This window comes from Triturus cristatus, chromosome 4_1 (genome assembly GCF_964204655.1).
Source record: "Triturus cristatus chromosome 4_1, aTriCri1.1, whole genome shotgun sequence".
NCBI lineage: Eukaryota > Metazoa > Chordata > Amphibia > Caudata > Salamandridae > Triturus > Triturus cristatus.
The window spans coordinates 613,983,334-614,004,057 of NC_140585.1; the positions used below are offsets into that span (position 1 = coordinate 613,983,334).

At 42.5% G+C, this 20,724-nt stretch overlaps 1 protein-coding gene across 2 annotated transcripts in view; it reads left to right on the top strand.

Moving 5' to 3' along the window:
• The window catches only part of LIN7A (lin-7 cell polarity scaffold A), a 407,359-nt gene that overhangs the window by 293,071 nt on the left and 93,564 nt on the right, over nucleotides 1-20,724 (top strand). For both annotated transcript variants that reach the window (XM_085652980.1, XM_085652978.1), the window contains exon 3: nucleotides 18,464-18,535. In XM_085652980.1, coding sequence (XP_085509106.1) covers nucleotides 18,464-18,535 — 72 coding nt within the window. The remainder of the gene's footprint in view (nucleotides 1-18,463; nucleotides 18,536-20,724) is intronic.

Consider the following 20,724-nt stretch of genomic DNA (forward strand, 5'->3'; position numbering starts at 1 on the left):
CACCACATGGGGTATTGTCCCTCCTATGTCCCGATCATAATACATCTCTTAGTCCCTGTTAAATAGCTCCTAAAAAGTGTGCCTACAGGTGGTTGGGGGAGCCGGTATCGAACCAAAAATTCCCTCACATATCAGGTCAAGACGTGCCCATTTTGAGACCCCCTGGCCGAGCCTGTGGTTCAGAGCAAACTGAGTTATCTAATACAGGTATCCCTTGTCTGTGGCGTGCCCTGCTCACAAAAATCCCCTACTTTTAAGGAAACGTATGTCAGGACTCACCGATATTGCGTCTGTGTCCGGCATTCACTCAGCACTGCAACGACGCAGCTGCTGTCTGCCGAGAATAAAAGCGTGATCTCGCACATCACGTGACCACGCTGTAGTGATCCCACCCATCTCAGGCCATTCACGTGTTAGCTTTGTCGCCGGAACGCGCCATCTTGGAATGGTGAATTACTCACTCGGCTCTGTGATGTGTTGGATTTCCTTCATATGCAGGGCAATCTACATATCAGCATGCGCACGCATACTAACACCTAGATATTCTGCTTACGACAGATGGCTTAAGTCGTATGTGATGTGGGGTAAATACTTGTGTCCGACAATGTTACAATAAACGTTGCCAATGGTTCTGGGTGCCCCCAAGTGTTACACTGTATGGTCCTTATTTGTCAAAATCGTGCGACAATTGATATTAAAGCACTTCCATACCTCACCCTCTCTCGGGGGTGGGCTCTAATACTTGGACTCTCGAATCCTAAAGCCATGTCCCTAAACCTGGGGGGATGCACTCTTTTACTTGACTTGATATTAGGTCCTAGTTGTGTGGTGTTTCTAACTTCTTTGGGGCCTCGCAATTTCATACAGTAACCCCTACAGCTGGACTCATATAAAAAAAAAGGGGGGGAAAAGATAAGTGATGAATGGATTATGTATAGACCTTATTCCACTCAATGGAATCATTCAATCCAGTTTGGTCTGCACCCTCCTGGTAAATCCAACGGGCTTCCTTACTGCTCAGTCTGGATTCCATGTTGAACTGGTCCCCCATCACTCTTTCTAATACTACCCAACGTACATCTTTAGGATTATGTTTGTGATGTTGAAAGTGTTGAACAAGTTTTGTACTCAGTTTGCCTGCACGTAGCGTGCTGAGATGTTCTTGAATCCTTACTTTGACCTTCCTAGTGGTAAGGCCAATATAGTGCAGCTCGCAAGGGCAAGTCAATCTATAAATGACGTTGGATGTGTTGCAGTTACTGAATTTGTTTAAAAACCACATTTGGTTGTTTGCGAGAGTGACACTTTTAGTGGCTGATGTAAGCCTACATACGGAGCAACCCCCACATGGGTAGTGTCCTTGCGGAATGTTAATTTCCCGTGGGTCTGTTTTGGGTCTGGTATGTACCAGCCGGTCACGTATGTTTGCCGATCGTTTAAATGCAAAGCGAGGTGGGGGCATTTGCATGTTGGTAGTGCTTAGCAGATGGCAATGTCTACGGATGATCTGCCTAATTTTGGTAGACAGAGGGCCAAAAGTGGTGACCACAGGAATACACTCGCCATTTTTCTTGGGAGTTCTTTCCAAGAGAGCCGCACGAGGCGTATTGTATGCTCGTTTTTTCGCCTGCCTGATTACTTTCTTAGGGTATGCTCGGTTCTCCAGCTTTGTGGCTAATACATTAGACTGTTCGGAGTATTGGCGAAGGTTAGAGCAATTCCGGCGGTATCTTAAAAACTGGCCCACAGGTAAGTTGTCCCGGAGTGCTCTGGGATGATATGACCTATAGTGCAATAGGGAGTTTTTGTCAGTTGTTTTGTGATGCACCTTAGTAACGAGCTTGTCATGCTCGGCCTGTATGTCCAGGTCCAAGTACACTGCAGATGTTCTGTTCACCGCCCAAGTGAATTTTAAGCAGTCATCGAGACCATTCAACCAGGTTATAAGTTCAGTGAGTCTCTCTTCCGAGCCCTCCCATATACATAGCACATCGTCTATGTATCTCTTCCAGAGAACAATGTTCCTCTGGAAGAGATTTATGTGAGAATGGATGTGGTACGCCTCTAACTGGCCCACATAGATGCAGGCCAGACTAGGAGCAAAGGTAGCCCCCATCGAGGTGCCTGACACCTGGAGGTATATCTGTTCTCTACATGAGAAGAAATTTTTAGTCAGTGCGATCTCAATGCACTGAAGCACGAAGGTTTGAGGAGTGTCATAGAACCATTCAGAGTCCCTCAGGGCGCGTGCTGCTTTTTTGATATGAGTCCAGCTGTAGGGGTTACTGTATGAAATTGCGAGGCCCCAAAGAAGTTAGAAACACCACACAACTCGGACCTAATATCAAGTCAAGTAAAAGAGTGCATCCCCCCAGGTTTAGGGACATGGCTTTAGGATTCGAGAGTCCAAGTATTAGAGCCCACCCCCGAGAGAGGGTGAGGCATGGAAGTGCTTTAATATCAATTGTCGCACGATTTTGACAAATAAGGACCATACAGTGTAATACTTGGGGGCACCCAGAACCATTGGCAACGTTTATTGGAACATTGTCGGACACAAGTATTTACCCCACATCACATACGACTTAAGCCATCTGTCGTAAGCAGAATATCTAGGTGTTGGTATGCGTGCGCATGCTGATATGTAGATTGCCCTGCATATGAAGGAAATCCAACACATCACAGAGCCGAGTGAGGAATTCACCATTCCAAGATGGCGCGTTCCGGCAACAAAGCTAATACGTGAATGGCCTGAGATGGGTGGGATCACTACAGCGTGGTCACGTGATGTGCGAGATCACGCTATTATTCTCGGCAGACAGCAGCTGCGTCGTTGCAGTGCTGAGTGAATGCCGGACACAGACGCAATATCGGTGAGTCCTGACATACGTTTCCTTAAAAGTAGGGGATTTTTGTGAGCAGGGCACGCCACAGACAAGGGATACCTGTATTAGATAACTCAGTTTGCTCTGAACCACAGGCTCGGCCAGGGGGTCTCAAAATGGGCACGTCTTGACCTGATATGAGAGGGAATTTTTGGTATGATACCGGCTCCCCCAACCACCTGTAGGCACACTTTTTAGGAGCTATTTAACAGGGACTAAGAGATGTAATATGATCGGGACATAGGAGGGACAATACCCCATGTGGTGGGCAGGACTCGACACGAGAAGTTCCTGTGATACAAGACCGGCCCCCCTGTCACCCGTTAAGCAGCAGTTACACTTGACGATCTACACAACAGTGAAACAGAGATGCATCACGACTGGGATACAAGAGAAATAGCATTCCATGTTACGGGGAGTGGCAGGAACCCGACACCTGGTTCTTCTAAAACCTTTTAATTCAAACCTTTTAATCCATGTCTTTCATGGTGTATTACAGACTCACGATAGGAGTCGAGGGAATGAGCCTTGAACAAGTGATCGCCGCCACACACACAAAAGCTCGAGGGTAAAGGTATGCCCATGATGGGCAATATCCCGGTAAACACTGTGGGGGATATTCAGTTGGGAACGTTGTATATACAACATTAGGTCCTTATGAACTGGACGCCAACTATTTTTGTTATGTGTTGTTTGTCTGTCTTTTTCTTCCAACAGAACTGTTTTTAATTGATCAAGCAAGGCTAAAGGGTGAAATGATAATACCCCACGCCCTGAAGAAGTTGCCGTGAGTTTTTCCAAATGGCAATGAAACATGTCGGCATTTTTTATATATGAGTGGTCACACAGCATAGAATAAAAAGTATAAAGCCAGTGTGAACCAACTCTAATTGGTGTATATACACTGTGGGGTCTATTACGGTGCACGGTTCTCTGCACAGCGCTTTTCTTCTTTCTGTTACACACCCTATCACATTGGGTTTTGGGTCATTACCCAGTCTCTTGCTTACATTCTCTCACACACATTTTCTTCCTGCGGAGTGGTGGCAGCTGATGATGAGATCTTGAGGTAGCAGGCGAGTACCTTCCTGCTTTATCCTCTGTGGTGTTGCTACCGTGAGGCGCCATCACCCCTTTCTTACACTTTTCACCACATGTGGGTGTCTGTAGATATTATTGTTGGATAAAAAGACAGCCTTTTTCTTATCTCGTTTGAATAACCTTTGTCTTTTCTTTGACTAGTGAGCCATACCTATAAGCAGCATAGATGACATTATCACTTGCTCTACAGTCTGTCTAAATTAGATGACAACTGCAATGGATATTTGAACTAAACGCTCACTGTGTGAATGGGTCTAGAGGGAAACGGGAAAAATAAAAGGATAATAAAACCAATTTATTATCATCTTATTTTTCTCATTTCCCTCAGCTGGCTCTCAGCAGGAGGTGGGGGGACGTTCCTCCACCATAGCAGAAGAGCCGTTGATGTTTATTTCTAGGACCCCACCAAGGACTATGTGAAAGAATGTCTAATAATTTTGGGGGATAAGCATGATTCTAAACCTCTTATTGTGAAGATCAGAGATGAATACACAGGTAATATTTTGGTTAGTTATCCGGAAAACCTTCTATCTCTCTCTCCTCATTAATCTAGCCGTCTGCTATCCAGATCAGCATTAACAGTTACCAGCAACATTACAATCGAAGAGGCTGAACTTTGAGGCTGCCGTCTGCATATCAGAATTAAAGGGGAGTTCAAAGCTCATAATTTTATTCCGCTTTGGAGCAATCATAGCTTTCAAATAAATTCACAATAATTGTTCAGTATTCACATTTTTGGCCCAACAAGTAAAATGAATAGTAACATCATTACTCCCATAAGCAAGACTAAAGAGCTTACTTAAGCCATGGCGGACTGTACCCGGTTTTGCCTGGGCAGTGAAAGAATGTACTTGGCTGTCTCAGCAGATCACAACATGGCATATTTAGAGATTTCTGTCTACCTGATAGAGATCTTTGTGCCTTTATAGAGTCTACCACCAAGCAAGATACTATGGGGTGGATGGTCAAAGGTTTCCAAGAGAGGAGTTAGTGGAGGCTCCATACGCTGAAACATGATGGGTCACACAACTCTGAATAGAGTAGGTGAAGCTGGAATTGGGGAAAGAGTACTCTGCCACATTTGTGGTGGAGTACCCTGTCTGCCAAACTATTAGCAATGTCTCTTAAATCAAGATATATGCCTGGCTTCACAATACACTCCTTTTAGCTCATTTAAAATTAACACATCTACTTGTTCAGATTTTTGATAAACTGTCTGAGGAGCTGGTGAACACTTAATGCTGTTTATTTGGGATTCTCCTGTCCCTTGGTTGCACTTCTCGGTAGTCACAACTCTTACATGATAAACGAGAGCTTGATTTTTATTAAATATACATTTGAATTGTTTTTCTTTCTAAGCGTTTTACCATTCAGGTTCCAATGCAATGGCATCTCTGTGTGCTAGAGAAAGCATCTTTATAGTTTGGTTCCTTTTCAGAAAGGTTTCCGCCACAGCTATATTTAAAAAAGGTGTACATATTTGAGTTTGAAAATGTAGAGACTGTTTAAGTCATGGGTACTCACAAACATTTTCCTAGGGGCCAAAAGGAGTTGTCTGTGATGTGACCGAGGGCTGCATTGAGGCAACAGGGTGGCAATTGGGGCAGGGGTGCAGGGGGGGGGTGTTCGGGTAAAGTTAGAGTAGGGGAAGCAAAGCATATGTATCCAGTGGCTGAATTGCCCAATGTGAAACCACAAAACCTAGCACTTTATCACAATTTTAGACAATTCTTTAATTTCATTTTCCCTCCTTTCTCTTCATTATCTTATATCAAAGGACTTTGAATAGCATGACTTCTGGATGTGTGTTGTACAAAACCTTCTCCTGTGTCTGATTGAATAAACTATAATGCTTTTCATGTATAATAGGAACCCAGCTCAAAGAGTACTCTTAACAACTGACTTGCAGCATTGTTCACTATTGACATTATTGGCAGGGTGGGGGAACGAATGAATGTTTGTAAATTCATGTTTGAAAACAACTGCTAAAAAAATAATACTTCTCAGTGCACTGATATAATGTGATTTACTATGGTGAAACTGTTCTGCATGTTAATGAAATACACTTTTTACATTTTGAAGAGAAATGGTCATATTTCAACACTTTTGCTGCAAGATGTTTTTAAAAATAAAAGTGTTTCTAAAGTTAGTCAGGATAACCTAGCTACTTCCTTTCTTTACCTTCAATTAACCTTTGAATAAAGGCTTGTCTGTTTATTTAGCGTATTACTCAATTTTAGTGCTGAGTCGAGAAAAAAGCTCCCCAGTGCTCTTGTGGACCAGGGGCAGCATGTAAAGGTCAGGAGGGCCGCGTGCGGCCCCAGGGCCGTACTTTGAGTATCACAGATTTAAGCTATGCACAATATTCTGAATTAATATATTGATTGTTTTGCTTCCCACACTGTAGCTATCAAATTGTTTTATTACACACAAGAGGGACTGTGGTAGCCCCTAGACTCTGGAATAATCGGCCTAGGAAAGTCCACAAGGCCGACCCTTTGATCCACTTCAAAATAAAACTTAAGACACACACACCTGTTCAAACCACATGAATCATTCCACACTGTATATTGCCTATGTATGCTGTTGAACTTGCCTTGCTAATTACTTCTGGATTGGTCACTGAAAAAATAGATCACCCAGCCATACCACCAGTTGGACAATGTAACCAAAACTGAACTGCTTGGCAATCAAAACTAGGTGGAGATTTGTAGCTGTTTCCTAGTTGAAACTATGTTGATTGAGTGGGAAGCTGACAATTTTAAACAAATAGTGGCAAAATGTCTGGGGTTAGTGTGCAAACAAAGGCAGTTACATCTGCCTGGCAGGTAAATAGTTGTAAAGGAGTCACCAAAGCATTTCAATGCTAGCACTTGAGTGGAAGCTGAAGGTTTCACCCAAGCAGACAATAGTAGTAGTTGAGAAGTGAAAATTCACACTCAGCCTGTCGACCTCATCGGGGCAAGAGCCACATTGCCCAGTAAGCGGGGAGGTTTCTTGCAGCATTGAGTGGGTGCTCAAAAACTGCTCTCATCTTCTGTGGCACGGGACGCATTCAGCCTATCATCCTCTTTGGGGCAAGAGCCCCATGGCCCAGGAGACAGGGAATTTTCATGCGGCATTAAGCGGGCGCTCAAAAAACGACCTTGCCTCTGGCAGCGCGTGACATATTAAGCCTGTCTGCCTCATCAAGGGCCAGGACCACATTGCCCAGACTTCCCTCACTGCCAGGAGGAGGGAAACTTTCCAGCAGCATTGAACGGGCACTCAAAAAACAACCTCAGATGGCGCAGTGCAGGACATGCATGGGTTGGGTTCATGTCCGGGCAAAGATCCGGTCAAGAGCAGGCCCGTCTGAGCCCACTCTCTTGGTCTGGGGATTGATGTCTTGTCCACATTCAAAGGTACTTTTTTCATTTTACCTTTACCTTTTCCTTGACTAGTGCCTGGCCCAAATACTCCTTACAAGATGTTAAAGTGGAAAGCTAAAATACTTTCAGAGGGCCCAACGATCAAGCCCATTCTCATCTACTTGACCACGGTTAGGAGGGCTATTCATTCAGAAATCAATAAGGACTGTGAGGAAAACGTCTTTAATGACGGTGTCAGCATCTTCAATCTTTAAGTTCTATATCCTTTTTGGGAAGTGTGGGAGGTGCAGAAGTGAATGAGAGCACTGCTGATAAGTCCAGACCTAGAGAGAGAGAGAGAGAGAGCGAGAGAGAGAGAGAGTGAATTGTGAATGCTCCATACAGTTTGTAAAGCTCAGTGAAAGTCAGGATTCTGGGATAGATTCATTTGTCGCTATTTCCTTAATAACCTGTTCGCCCCCATTGAAAAGGAAGGAAAGAGATTATACTGTACCTAGAGGGGAACAAGGGGCATCCAGACAGGTTCACAGTACCAAGAAGGGGGAGTAAAGTGGTACTGGAAAGAAACAAGCTATTACCATAAGATTAATCTCTGATGGATCGGGCTGAACTGGAAATCATACATAACATAGGTTTTTAAAAGATGTTTTGATAAGTTGGAGGCTCTGTTTAAATATTTTTGTACAGAAATTTGAAAGAAGCTTAACGTTATTGATAATAAACAAAGTTTCTTAACGGTTCCTGTTCAATATGAACGCAAATCTCATCCCACCTAGTCATCCAACGCTGCAAGTACTTCAAGCTTCTTTAACACATACAGGATTCCAGGAGCATCAGGAGGGAAACAGCCGTAATCATGCTACTGAAACTAAAAGCTCCTCTGCCATGGCAAGGGCAAAGTATACCCCTGACACAATGCTCTCTTTAAATCAAGAACAGGGAGTATGAAGAAATGGCATAAATATATGCCATATATAATCATTCTGAAGGATGTTCCAACACTATTGCCCTATAAGAGGGGAGACGATTTGCGCTGTAAAATAAGACAGTTAATTGGCTCAAATGTAATTCTGGATGGACAAATAATCTTTCATCAGATGTGTTTTTTTTTTAAAGAATTCCTTAGATTGGAGTACACAAAGAGAAAACAACAGGAGAATGTGCTATTGTTCACTTTAAATCCCCCAACATTTTAAAAGCTTGTTTACACACCTTTATCAGCAGAACTTTGCCCCAAGTTCAATTCAAGCCATGCCTCTAGGTTATTTCTATTGGCCGATTGGCCCACCGACAGTATTGTTCCTTGTACCAGCAAATACAATGTCAATAAATGTCCGGCCCATGTGCATCGTTGAAATTAGGAACAGCTTTGAGGTATTAAACTCTTTGGAATCCTTGCATTGACTTCATATGTATGAGGGTTGTGAGCTTTCTGGAAACAGGAGACTATGGAAATTCTGGAGGGGATATTTTGCACCGAAAGATGCTTGGGCCAGTTAATGAGGCATTTACTATGGGCATTTCTGCACCAAGACAGTTTACCGTGATTATTTTATTAAAAATAGCTGGTGTCTCAGATAAGATGTATACCTGGAATGGCTATTAGCCATAATTAAATTTGACAACATTTGTGTTCAAGGAACTTTGGCCCTTGACACCTTTAGTTGCAATGATTTTCATTGTATGTGCATTCCAGCTATTCACTCATGGGCTAGCAGAACTAAAGAGTGCTTGTCCACTTCGATTACAGATAAAGTGACCAAACTTGCTGTGAGAAATGTGCTTTTACCCTTATTATCAAATGTTGTTCCTTGTGAAAATGCATATGATGTTAACTGATAAACTATTATAGTAAGATGTTTGATGTATTTATTATAAGGTAACAGAAGAGCTTGAAGCTAATCTGCCCACTTTTCACACTTGACATAATAAAGAGGCTTTGTTAATGTGGGAGGATGATTTTAATCTCCGATTATGCAACAAAAGCTATACCTTCCTCTTCAGCTTAAAGTATTTTGAGGGGTTGGACATGCCACATTTTAACCATGTCTCATTTGGTGAGGCCCTTAACAGGATCATTATCTCTAAGAATCTGGTTTTTGACAGTAAGTATAGGATATTAGATACTCCTCTCCCTGCGACATGTAAAGGAAGTGGGCATTGTAGTGATATTGATTTTATTATTATTTTTTTGGACCTGCTTGTATTGCTGAGTGTGTATATTTGTAGGGAAGTCATCCTTTGTGTCCTGATCACCTCCTTGAGGCTGGTGGTTACTGACTCTGAAAGTGCCCTGGGACAGTGCTCTGTCCTTAAAAGGTATATGGTAATTGGCATAATTATCATTGGCCAAGACAACCTACCTGTAAGTCCCTAGTTTATGGTAGAGCATGGAGGTTAAATAGCAGTGGACTTATGTGGTGCCATTTCAAAGCCAGACCTGCTTTGCAGGCTGGGTTTAAAATAAAATGATATCCAAATCCGACTTTGGAACTAAAAGTACTACTAAAGTCCAAAAGACCATTTTATTACATATACGTCACCTCTAAGATCTGCCCTAGGTGTCCCAAGGGTAGGGTGCCTTGTTATGAAAAGCAGGCACAATATAAAAGATGTTTTATATGCCGTCGTAGGGAAAAACAGCCAAAGTTGTCTTTCCCTATAGTAGTGCTGCTAGACCCGTAGGCTAACATGGAAAGACTTTATTAAACTTCGTAAAGCTTATCAGTTGTTTGGAGTTAGCTAGCAATAAGATTCAAAGTGATAAAATAATAGTTACAATAAATCCAACAACTTGCCAAGGTCAGATGTTTTATATGTATAGCAGGAAAGTAGTTTTTGAGATTTACTATCCAAAAGTTACCTAAAGCAGCCCTGTAGCAGCCTCTTCTGATTTGCCAGTCTTTAACAGCCTGAACCAAGCTGCTAACCTGAGTAGGTATGAAGAGGCCTGAGACTAAAACAATACAGCCATTTGGTGGGAGGAGATTTGATTCCTGGACAAGCCAGGTAGAGGATGGGGGCTGTGGAGATAAGCTGAACTTCAAAGACAGGATAACAGATGTCACAGGACCCAGTCCATCCCCAACTTCCTTGATCCCCAGCCCGATGGGAGTCTTCCCGAATTAGATTGGGAGAAGGACTGGAAGGGAAATGTAGTCAAATGTTTGCCACACTTCTGGGTTCGGTTACGCAGACATATACTGCAAGGAAAGTTTCTCCATTTTGATTTTTTGAGAACAGTGCATTCTGGGTTGAAAATATGTCACAATTCACAGGAAGTGGTCATAGCAGAGGGAGGTAACTTTACCCTAATTGGTTAAGGGGGGGCCCCCCCTCTTGCCAGCCAAGAATGGAGGATAAATATGGCAGAGCAGCAGGAGCTCCTTAGAACACTACCTGGAAAAAAGGAAGAAGAAGGACTGCCTGCTGGAACCTCGACTGCACCACCGAAGGCTGGCACTCAGAAGGACTGCAGCTGCTGCACTCTCAAGGCTACACAAAGAAAGTACTGTTCCTGGCTCAAAGGAAAAAGAGTGGACTCCCCGAGCAGCAAAAGGTACAAAAGTGCTGGAAGAAATCACCTGCCAGCCCAAAGAGAGGAACACCCAAGCTGGCCAGTGGTAACTGGATTTTTCCTGGACTGTGAAAGTGCATTGTGGGAGTTTGAGTCCTGGCTCCCAAGAGGCAATCCAGAGTGGCTGGTGCTGCTGGGCACTTATCCACCCAAATGAAACCAAAAGGAACAAGTTCTGAAAGTTTGGAAACTTTGTGCAAAGTTTTGCTAAAAAGCTTTAGGAGGACACCAGCTCGTTGAAAGCCAAGCCACCGATGTTGAACTGTGAATCAGACTCACCATGCTGGTTTGCCCTGCTGAAAGCTCCATAGGTCCTCGCCATAGAAGACTTCCAGAGGCGCAGCGAGACATCATGCTGTAGCAGTCTGCTATTGTTGAATAAAACTCTGAGTCCGAGGAACCTGAGGACTAAACGTCAAGAGAAAAGCTCCAAGAAAAAGAGTAAGCCCTAAGGTGACCTTTTGATTGAACCTGTCACTCAGCCTATCTGAGCCACGCTTCAACATGGTCGGCATAAAAGTTTAACTTTGTCCCGGTCTAGGGCGACCAGATAGCCACATGGGGAGCTTTAAGATTTTTGGCGCTAGAATGCACACTTTTTTATTTAAACTTTAAAAATTCATGTCTCCGGCTCCCTACACTGGATTTTTTGCCGTTTTACTGTAATTTGAAAGATAAAAAATATTTTCATTTTTCATAAAGTGGTTTTGGGTTTTTATTGTGTTGTGTCTTTTCCTTATTTACTCTTTTGGTGATTGCTTTACACATGCCTGTCTCCTAAATTAGGCCTCGGTGTTAATTGCCAAGCTACCAAAGGTTGAGCAAGGACTAATTTTTTGAGACTTGACTAGACCTTTTTAGTGATTGTGGTATTATGACTAACGGAAGGAGAATACCCCAACCTACTAATAATCCACTTTCTTACAACAATGTAATTGACACTTGTATTAGTGATCATAACCCACTTATCATTTCTCTTGATTTAAATGTACACAATGATGTTCGGTATGAGGAAACTCTTTTACCAGAATATACACGTAAAAAAGGTATTAGGATTAAGTGGGACAATGCAGATAAGGACACCGTGTATAGGGGCTATTAGGGGTAATCAACATGCAATTATGACATTGACTATCCCAGGCTAAGCTTCTGAGAAAATGTTAAGGGCCTTTAATTCTCTTTTTAATTTGTCAAGGCTACTTATCAACAAATACCCTAAACATAACTTTCTTCAGGGCTGGTTTTACCATGTCTGTGCAGCAGCTCATAAGCATCTCAAATTAGCTCTTTCTAAATGCTCGTAGTCCAAGGAAGACACCAGTGTACTAGGAAGTCTTATAAACATACTTTAGATACTTGAAAACTGAACTCAGTTGAAAAGTATGGGAGGATTTAGAGTGTGCCTGGAACCTAAGAGACTGTCCATTCTTTCAGAAGGTTGTTAGTCATCACTTTTTCTTGAGATATCAAAAATCCTCAATGAAATTCCGTAAACCAGTACAGACATGAGTAGATAATTTTTTTGATATTTTAATCCATGTAATTCTGAGGCCATCTCTTATAAGAAGGAAGTATTCTATGACCAGAGGGCTGCTTTACAGCTTAGTCAGTCTGTCGAGGTGAGGGATGATATAGCTGCAATTAATTCAAGCCCTTCCGGGAAATCCCCAGAACCAGATGGTGTCCCTATGGACCTGTTTGAAGATAATGGTACATTTTGGACCCTCCTGTTAACCTTATTGATCAAGGCTGCTATAATTAGACAACTTGTGCCATCATGGAAGGAGTGAACAGTAGTGACAATATTTAAAAAAGGGAAGAGGCCTTCCTCTAGTGGCTATCTCTCTATCTCTCTTTTAGAAAGCTCGCAAAGTTCTGGGCAGAATCTTAGCCTTAAGAAAAACGTCATGGTTAAAGGAAAAGCAGATCCTGTCTAGGGTGCAGAATGGCTGTCAGCTGGGGCTAGGCACTGTAGAGCAGTGTCTCAACCTCAGGCTAATTATTGAGAAATACGTCAAGGCCAGGAGAGGGTCCATTCATTTAGCCCTTATGGACCTCTCCTGTGCCTTTGATAAGGAAAACTGATAAAAACTTTGCAATATGATGGAAGGTATAGGGATTGGACAAGCCCTGATCGATTTATTACTCCAAATGCATTGGGACATTGTGGCGAGGATATGTTACGGGGTCTATGGTGAACTCTCCCCTAAGATCAAATGCATTATGGGATTCCAGCAAGGATGTGTGATGGCCTCATAGCCTTTTCTTAATATATATAATTGGTTTGGAAAATGATCTGGGGCAGATTGTGAGAGATTTGGCACAAATAGGATCCTGTACAGTATTGGTTGTGCTATACGTGGATGGCGCCTTTTTAATTTCTAGAACTGCAAATTACCTCAAATTACTTCTAGATGCTTTCAGAACTCATGAGTGACCTGGGCCTTAAAACAAATCTTAGCAAGTTTTTTAACATGAAAGGTGGGCCACAAATACTGAAACCAGGAAATTCAAATTAGGAGGGGTCCAGATAATTGAAGTTTCAAACTTTACATATTTGAGTTTTTCCTTTGCCTTGGGCTTGAGTTGGAAATATATCTACTTAATTCTAGGGCCAATAGACTTGAGAGAGCCATTGAATGTTTGCATGTACATTGCGACAGAACTGGTGAGGGAGTTTGTGAGGATTTATAATAGCAAGTGTGCCGTCACAATAACCTATGGATCAGGGACTTGGGGGTATAAGTGTGTGCAGCAATTACAAAAGGTAGAAAATCAACTATTGAGAAGATTATTGGCCATCCCTCAAGCCTCATCAACCATTTTGTGACACTATGAAGTTGGGCTAGATTTTCTAGAAGATAAAATCAAACTTAGGCCCCTATTGTTACCGAAGGGTTTGGGGTACACTTGAAGAAGGCTTCTTGAGGGGGATTGTGTCAGATTACCTTTCCCTTAAAAACGCTTTATCAATTCCATGGTTAAATTATGTGAAAACCACATTAAATGCTTTGGGAATACCCAAGCTTTTTTCTAATCCAGGGTGTATTAAAGCACGATCCAAAAGCTTGGTTGGAGACACATTCCTGCAGAGGCAACGGAAAATGTGTTTGAGTGCTTTGAGAAGTTGCAATTATGTTTTATTAGACAGACACCTATGAATTATGGTTTTATGAAACAGACACCAGGACCTGAGTTTTATTTGCTTACTGTTTTAATTCAATTCAATTCAATAAATCTTTATTCGGATATGAATATCCATAAAAGCACAGATTAAAATACCAGCAAAAGTACAAACAATTATAAGCAATGCACAGTGTAAAAGCAGTAGGCAGGTGGGGGCTTGCAGTTTGTAACAAAGAATAAAATACATATATTAAAAAGGGGCTTGATATTCAAAACAGCAGCGTCATGGATAACATTGGAACACGGATAGTATATAGCCCTTGACAGGTAGTTAGCAGCATAGTATTATAAGGTGCAATCAAATGTTCAACGAATAGCAGCATATTATAATAAAGTGCAATCAAATGTAAACAGTTTTAGCAGCATAATATAAAGTGCAATGGAATTAAAGCTGTAAAAGGTGGGTTCTGATATACAGAACAGCAGTTTCTTGCAGATCACCATCTCATAATAAATATTTATAACTCCAATCAAATAGCAGCATAATGAGATTAAATACAATTAGCTGGGTTAAGGGGTGCTCATTGAAGCACGTGTACGAGCTGACACTCTCAAGAAAGAACAAAAAATCAGATCATCCCTCTTGAGCTTAAGAATTTCCAAATAGGCTATTCTATAATGAATAATGGCAGTAGCCTTAAAGAAGGGGATCGGAAATTGTTTAGTGTATTTTTCATAAAAGTTGCAGAAAAATAAAAAGTGTAGCATAGATTGATTGCTGCGGGTGCCACAGGGGCAAGGCGTTTGCTCAAGATTGATATTAAAGCCTATAGGGAAGCAAAGTGAGTATTTTAAAGTTTCAGCCCTGACGTGAAAGAGCAAACTTCTCTCCCAATGGCCTATGTTCTTTAAAAGATAGCTGGATGGCAGATGTGATGGGGGGCTGTAATCGTCCACCAAAGACATATACCTTACAACTGATGATTTCGAGAGCTCTATAGCGTCTCTTGTGTTGCTGTATTGTTCGTATAGGGCCTCCTGGAAAGTCATTTTATTTATTCCCTCCAGATCAGTTGGGTTTAGAAAAATATGCTCAAAATTCGTGCTGCTCAAGTTTTTTCTGACAGTTGCAAGCCAGGGTATGCTCCCTCCCTTATCGCATTTAAGGCAGTCTGCTATTATGTCTCTCGTCAGAGTTGCTGCCGGGTTTTGCCAAACTTTTAGCCAAAATATGGCAGGACGAGACATGATATAGTCTTCAATATAATGCAGTTTTAATTCCTAATGGCACACAAAATGTTTCCGGCAGAAACTATTTTCCTCTCCCTGGATACCGCTGCATTTTGTGAAGCCCCAAACTTCTGCACCGTATGTTGCGGTGAGAATGCACTGTGCTTTATAAATTTTAGTTATGGATAGCACTACCTCAGTTATTTTGGGTTGCGGGAGGCTTAAATTTGAATTAATGGCCTTTAAAAATGTACTTCTGCTATGGGCCGCATGGGCTGCCCAAGAGCCGTTACCAGAGAATACTAACCCCAAATATGGGAAAGTGCAAGTGCGTAACAAACGTTCTGGACCTGAGGTAATTGAATTAATAAGGTGCTTTTTAGGGCCCCAGGTCTTTATGAACGATTTTTTAAAATTAGTGCAAAGGTCTAAGTCAGCCATGAAATCTATGAAACCCCTACCTAAAGTGAGTAGTGCATTCGGTGTAAGATCCATTAGGACCGCATCATCCGCGTACAGTAGGACGGGGAGTGTATTACCAATGATTCTCGGGACATCATTAGTAAGTTCAGACAATACATTGTGTAGATCGTTAATATATAAAATAAATAGGAGAGGGGCCAGTACGCACCCCTGCCCGACCCCTCTACCAATATTGATATCCTTTGAGACCTCCCCGTCCTTACCGATCCTCACCCGTACCTTCAAATCCCCTGTGCAAATAAGCTAAAAAATGAACTAAAACCTCATCCAACCCGTATTTTAAAAGGACCGACCACAGGCGTGACCTGTTGACAAAGTCAAAGGCTGAGGTGAGGTCCATAAAAGCCAAGTAAATGGGCGACTTCTGGGCTATGGTATATTTGCCGACAATCAAATTAAGATTTAGGCACTGTTCTACGGTTCACAGTTTACTTCTAAAACCTATCTGGCATTTATTTAAAATGTGTTCCCCTCAGCCCAAGACCTAATTTTGTTAAACAGGATCCTCCCAAGAATCTTCAATGTATTGTCAATCAGGGAGATCGGTCTGTAGCAGCTAGGGTTGGATCGGTCTCCTTTTTTAAAAATCGGGACAATAATGCTGGTAGTTCATGTGCTGGGGATGAAAGTGTTATTTAAACTGTTAAAAACATTAAGTAAAAGGGGTGCCCAGAATTCAGGTGTATGCTTGATAAGGTCAACAGAGAGCCCGTCAGGGTCGGGGGCCTTATTTTACCTAGGCTTAGATGAATGGCATCCTCAGCTTCTGACACGGATATCGGAATCCGCGACAAAACCTGGGAGTTTAAAGGGTCCTCACTCTGGGATGGGGTTGTATAGATCTTGGAAAAATGGGCTTCCCAGGCTTCACTGGTTATGTTACAGCTTAAGGCGGTGAGAGTAAGACCCAGAGACCTCATATCTTTGACTGCTGCCCAAAAACTGTTTCTGCTTTTAAGGCTAGAGGCACAGGCAAGGTTTTCCCAGCGTTCTTTTAGGATCTCATCTTTTTGTTGCCTGGCCACTTGTTTGTAGTGTGACCTCAGAGTCTTAACGAGAGTTGCATCCCTTGGTGTTGCTACGAGTGCTACACGGAGTTCTCTGTTTGCTCGCGAGCAGGCATTGTTAAACCATCTTGGGCTCTGGTTAGTATCTAATGCAGACCTAGAAATCAATTGTTTAATGGCAGCACATAGATGACTCAAAGTGTTAATTGCCTCTGGATTGGGATCACTAAATGACAGACAAATATCAATGAGTGATGGGTGTGCTTTTATCATTTTGTAAAACAATTTTTTGTTATCAATGCCTTTCTAAATCACTCTAGATTATCGGTCAAGGGCACTAGATTTATTTATTTATTTATTTTTATTTTATTTGAAAAGTTTCATATAGAGCTGGCTAGACCCGGAGGTATCAGAGAGCTTTACATGAGGACGAACATTGTTTCAGAGCATAGTTACAAGTTACATGAGTTACTGGAGCGAAGTTGCATGCGTTAAAAATGTAGGTGTAAGGGAAAAAAAGCAGGCAAGGGGAGAGAGATTCAGGGGAGAGAGGATAGGAGCTGGGGAGGTAGACCAAGAATGAGAGAGGGAAAGAGGTGGGGGAGGGTGAAGGAAAAAACAACCGGGAGATGAGGAGAAACAGTGTCCGACGTCTGGTGTGCTGTGATCCCAGTGGAAGAGGTATCATTCCCATACTTCTGCTGTGTGTGGTTCCCTTAGCGCTGTGGACTCTCTCAGAGGGGTTTCTGAAACTCCAAGGTATAAATATTGGATATTGGAGTAGAATTTTTTAACTAGCCTGATGTGAAAAAAGGCACTGTTAAATACAAGTGGTCAGAGGAAGGCAATAAGTAAATGCTTAGCTCATGAGCAGATCCGCTCGCTGAGCATTCCTCGGACGTTGGTAAGGGATAGGAATAAATACCGTGGGTGTTTTCACACAAGTCCTGGCGTGTCGCACCGGAAGTGATGAACTCTTTGATAGGCGCCTGCAGGAGTCATGCAGCTGAAGGATGATGTTAAATTATTCTAAACAAGGCGTGATTTGGAATCATTGAAGTGGCTGTTGGAAATCATCACGAACAAAGCACGGTAGTTGATGGGTAGCTGTAGGCTGTTTTGAGCTTTTGTTCGAAAAATGCAAACTTAAAAATGGTACAGAGCCTCAAAGATTTCTATTCAGAGCATTGGGTATTCCAAGTGCTTTTGAGGGGAATGCCAATTCACGTTGGCCTATGGCCTTATTTTCAAAGATGCAGCGCACAATTTCGTCCCCAGCATTATACATGGAAATGCCTGATTTGCTCAAATTAATTTCTGGCCAATCCTTCATACCTCAGAATTTGCTTCAGATTAAATCATTATGTGTCTGCCCTAATGTATTTTTCCTAACTGTAAATCAATCTCGCTCTGAAAGCTCATCAGCTGAATTTGTATGCAGTGGAAATTGTTTATTTTTTGCTGATTGTACAACTATATTTTAATAATTATGCCTTTTAAACATTTGTCGCATGTACTTGTTACGGGTCTATAGTTCTTGAAATAAAGTTGTCTGAGTTATGGCGCATGTTCGACTGCGTTGAAAATGAATGTTGCTGGTGAAATGTAAGAGTATGCACGCTTTTCTGATAACTAATTAGAGAATGTTCTCATGCTGTTTTCTTGTCTTTGTGGACATTTTAGGTGTATCAGTATATGCATGAAACCATATCTGTAAATGGCTGTCCGGAGTTCCGTGCCCGTGCTACTGCGAAGGTAAGGGGCGCTGGAGCATTTCAATGCGTTTGTTACTCCTGTGAATGAGTAACTGACTGTGCGTGTGTGTTTCGGGTATTTTCGTGTGCACAGTGTAGAAACATTTAGACTTCAGTGGCAGCCCTGAGTCTAGAACCAGTACTCCTTTCCAGGTACTGTAACAGTCGTAAGACAAAAAATTGAAAAAAGACAAAGTGTTCCTTCTGCATCTAAAGAAAAGAGAATGGATTATTTATGTGAAAAATTATGTCTTATCGAATTGGCAAACAAAACTATTCCAATAAAGAGAAAAGCAAAAAGCTTATTTTGGATAATTTTCAGAAGAGTTTAGACATTAAACAAGAAATATTAAAATAGAACCATGCTCAGTTAAGTATAACACATATTAAACAAGCATTGGCGATGCCAGTAAGTTTAGCTTATAAATTAAAGCACCTCTTCAGTTACTGGTGAGCTTAGGTACTCAATAGCGTATCACTCTTGCATCCTGTCACTCAACCTTGCATTCAAGCAGGCAGTCACCAAACACATTGAGTCATTCTTATAACTCAACAAGCAAATGCAAACTACATTAAACGAATACAAGGAAAAAGCTACTCCATTAACTTGGCAGGCATATGGTTGGAATTATAAATAAGTAAAAAAATAAAATAAACAAAGCATTCTGCTACCATCTCGGAATGGTATTATGTATAGTTGATTATTAATGTGCCAGTCCCAGATGATTGACATGTTGCATCTATATGTGGCGTCATCTTGGAATGATAAATCAATGATACACTATTCAACAATACACTTTAAGAAGACTCCTGATTTAGAAGCAGTGGCTGCGGAGCACTGCAGAAAAAGTGATCAGTACTGTGGCGTTTAGGTACTTGTTAGATCTGGGGGTCTCTAGTTGGCAGGGTAGGTACCACTGTCCAAGTAGGGACCCTTGCTTCTAGTCAGGGAAAGGGGGATACACTGTTAAGATAACCCCTGCTCACCCTCTAGGTAGCTTAGCCTGAGCAGTCTAGGCTATCAAAGGCAATGTGTAAAGTATTTGTACCAACACTCACAGTAACACAGTGAAAACACCACAGATTTAATCCACACCAGTTTTAGAAAAATAAGGTATCTTTACTAAAAACTTCACAAGACCAAATACTACAGAAAAACCAACATACAATTCAAAAGGTTATTTTAAAGATAGTTCAAGAGTTTGCAGAAAGTACTCCAGGATGTAAAAGTCAGTGTCCTGCACAATGCGACTCCCAATGCACAAAATGCGACACTCTCGTGCCCAACAGTACCTGTAGTTGCGATAAGGTTCCCAAAAGCTATAACAAGGAAGATGGCAAAGGCGATGCGATACTCCTGAGATCTTGGGGAGGCTTTGCAGCAGCCCTGCTTCACGCAGCAGAGGTGGATGCGCCGGCTCCAATCTGTAGGGGGAGGATGCGATGACTTAGGCTTTCGTTGCGTAGGTTTCTTAGGGGGAAGCTTCACGCACAGGTACGATGCGACGATCTTCGATGCGGCACGATGGGTGGCGCAGCGCAGACTTTTGGCGCTGCAACCCTCGATGCGTCGCGGTGCGGTGCACGGCGTGGCGTTGAATTCTGGTGCCGCAACCCTCGATGCGTCACGGGACGGGACTCTGCGTCGACACACGCAGCGACTGGATACTTTCACGCACCGGCAGTGGTGCGGCCCGCAAACTGGTTCTGCGACTACCCTCGCAGCGTCAGGAATCTTCACGCACCGGGACGATGCTCGACGCACTCGGCGATGCGGGGACTCCGGGTGCTGCCATGACGCCGCGATGAAATTCTCCTCGCACTCTCGTTCTTGCGACACGCAATCGGATGATGCGTTGGGTACCAGTTACTCTTTTTCACGCTTCTGCTTCCCAGCTCCCAAACACAGCAAAACGACCTCCTGAGGCCCCACGACTGGGCAAGCTCTCCAAGGCAGGTCAGAACTCCTTCAGCAGAGTTCCAGGAGAGCTGGTGGTGAAGTCCTTTTGTTCCTGGGACTTCTTAACAGGGAGCCAGCTCTTCTCAGGCCCTTGGAGATCAGAATCAAAAGAAGGGGACACAGCAAAGTCCTTCCCCTCTCCCTGGCAGCAAAGCAAAACAGCAAGCAGGCAGTCTTCTCCTCTTCAGTTCTTTTCAGCTTTCTCCTTGGCAGAGGTTCCTTCTTAGTTC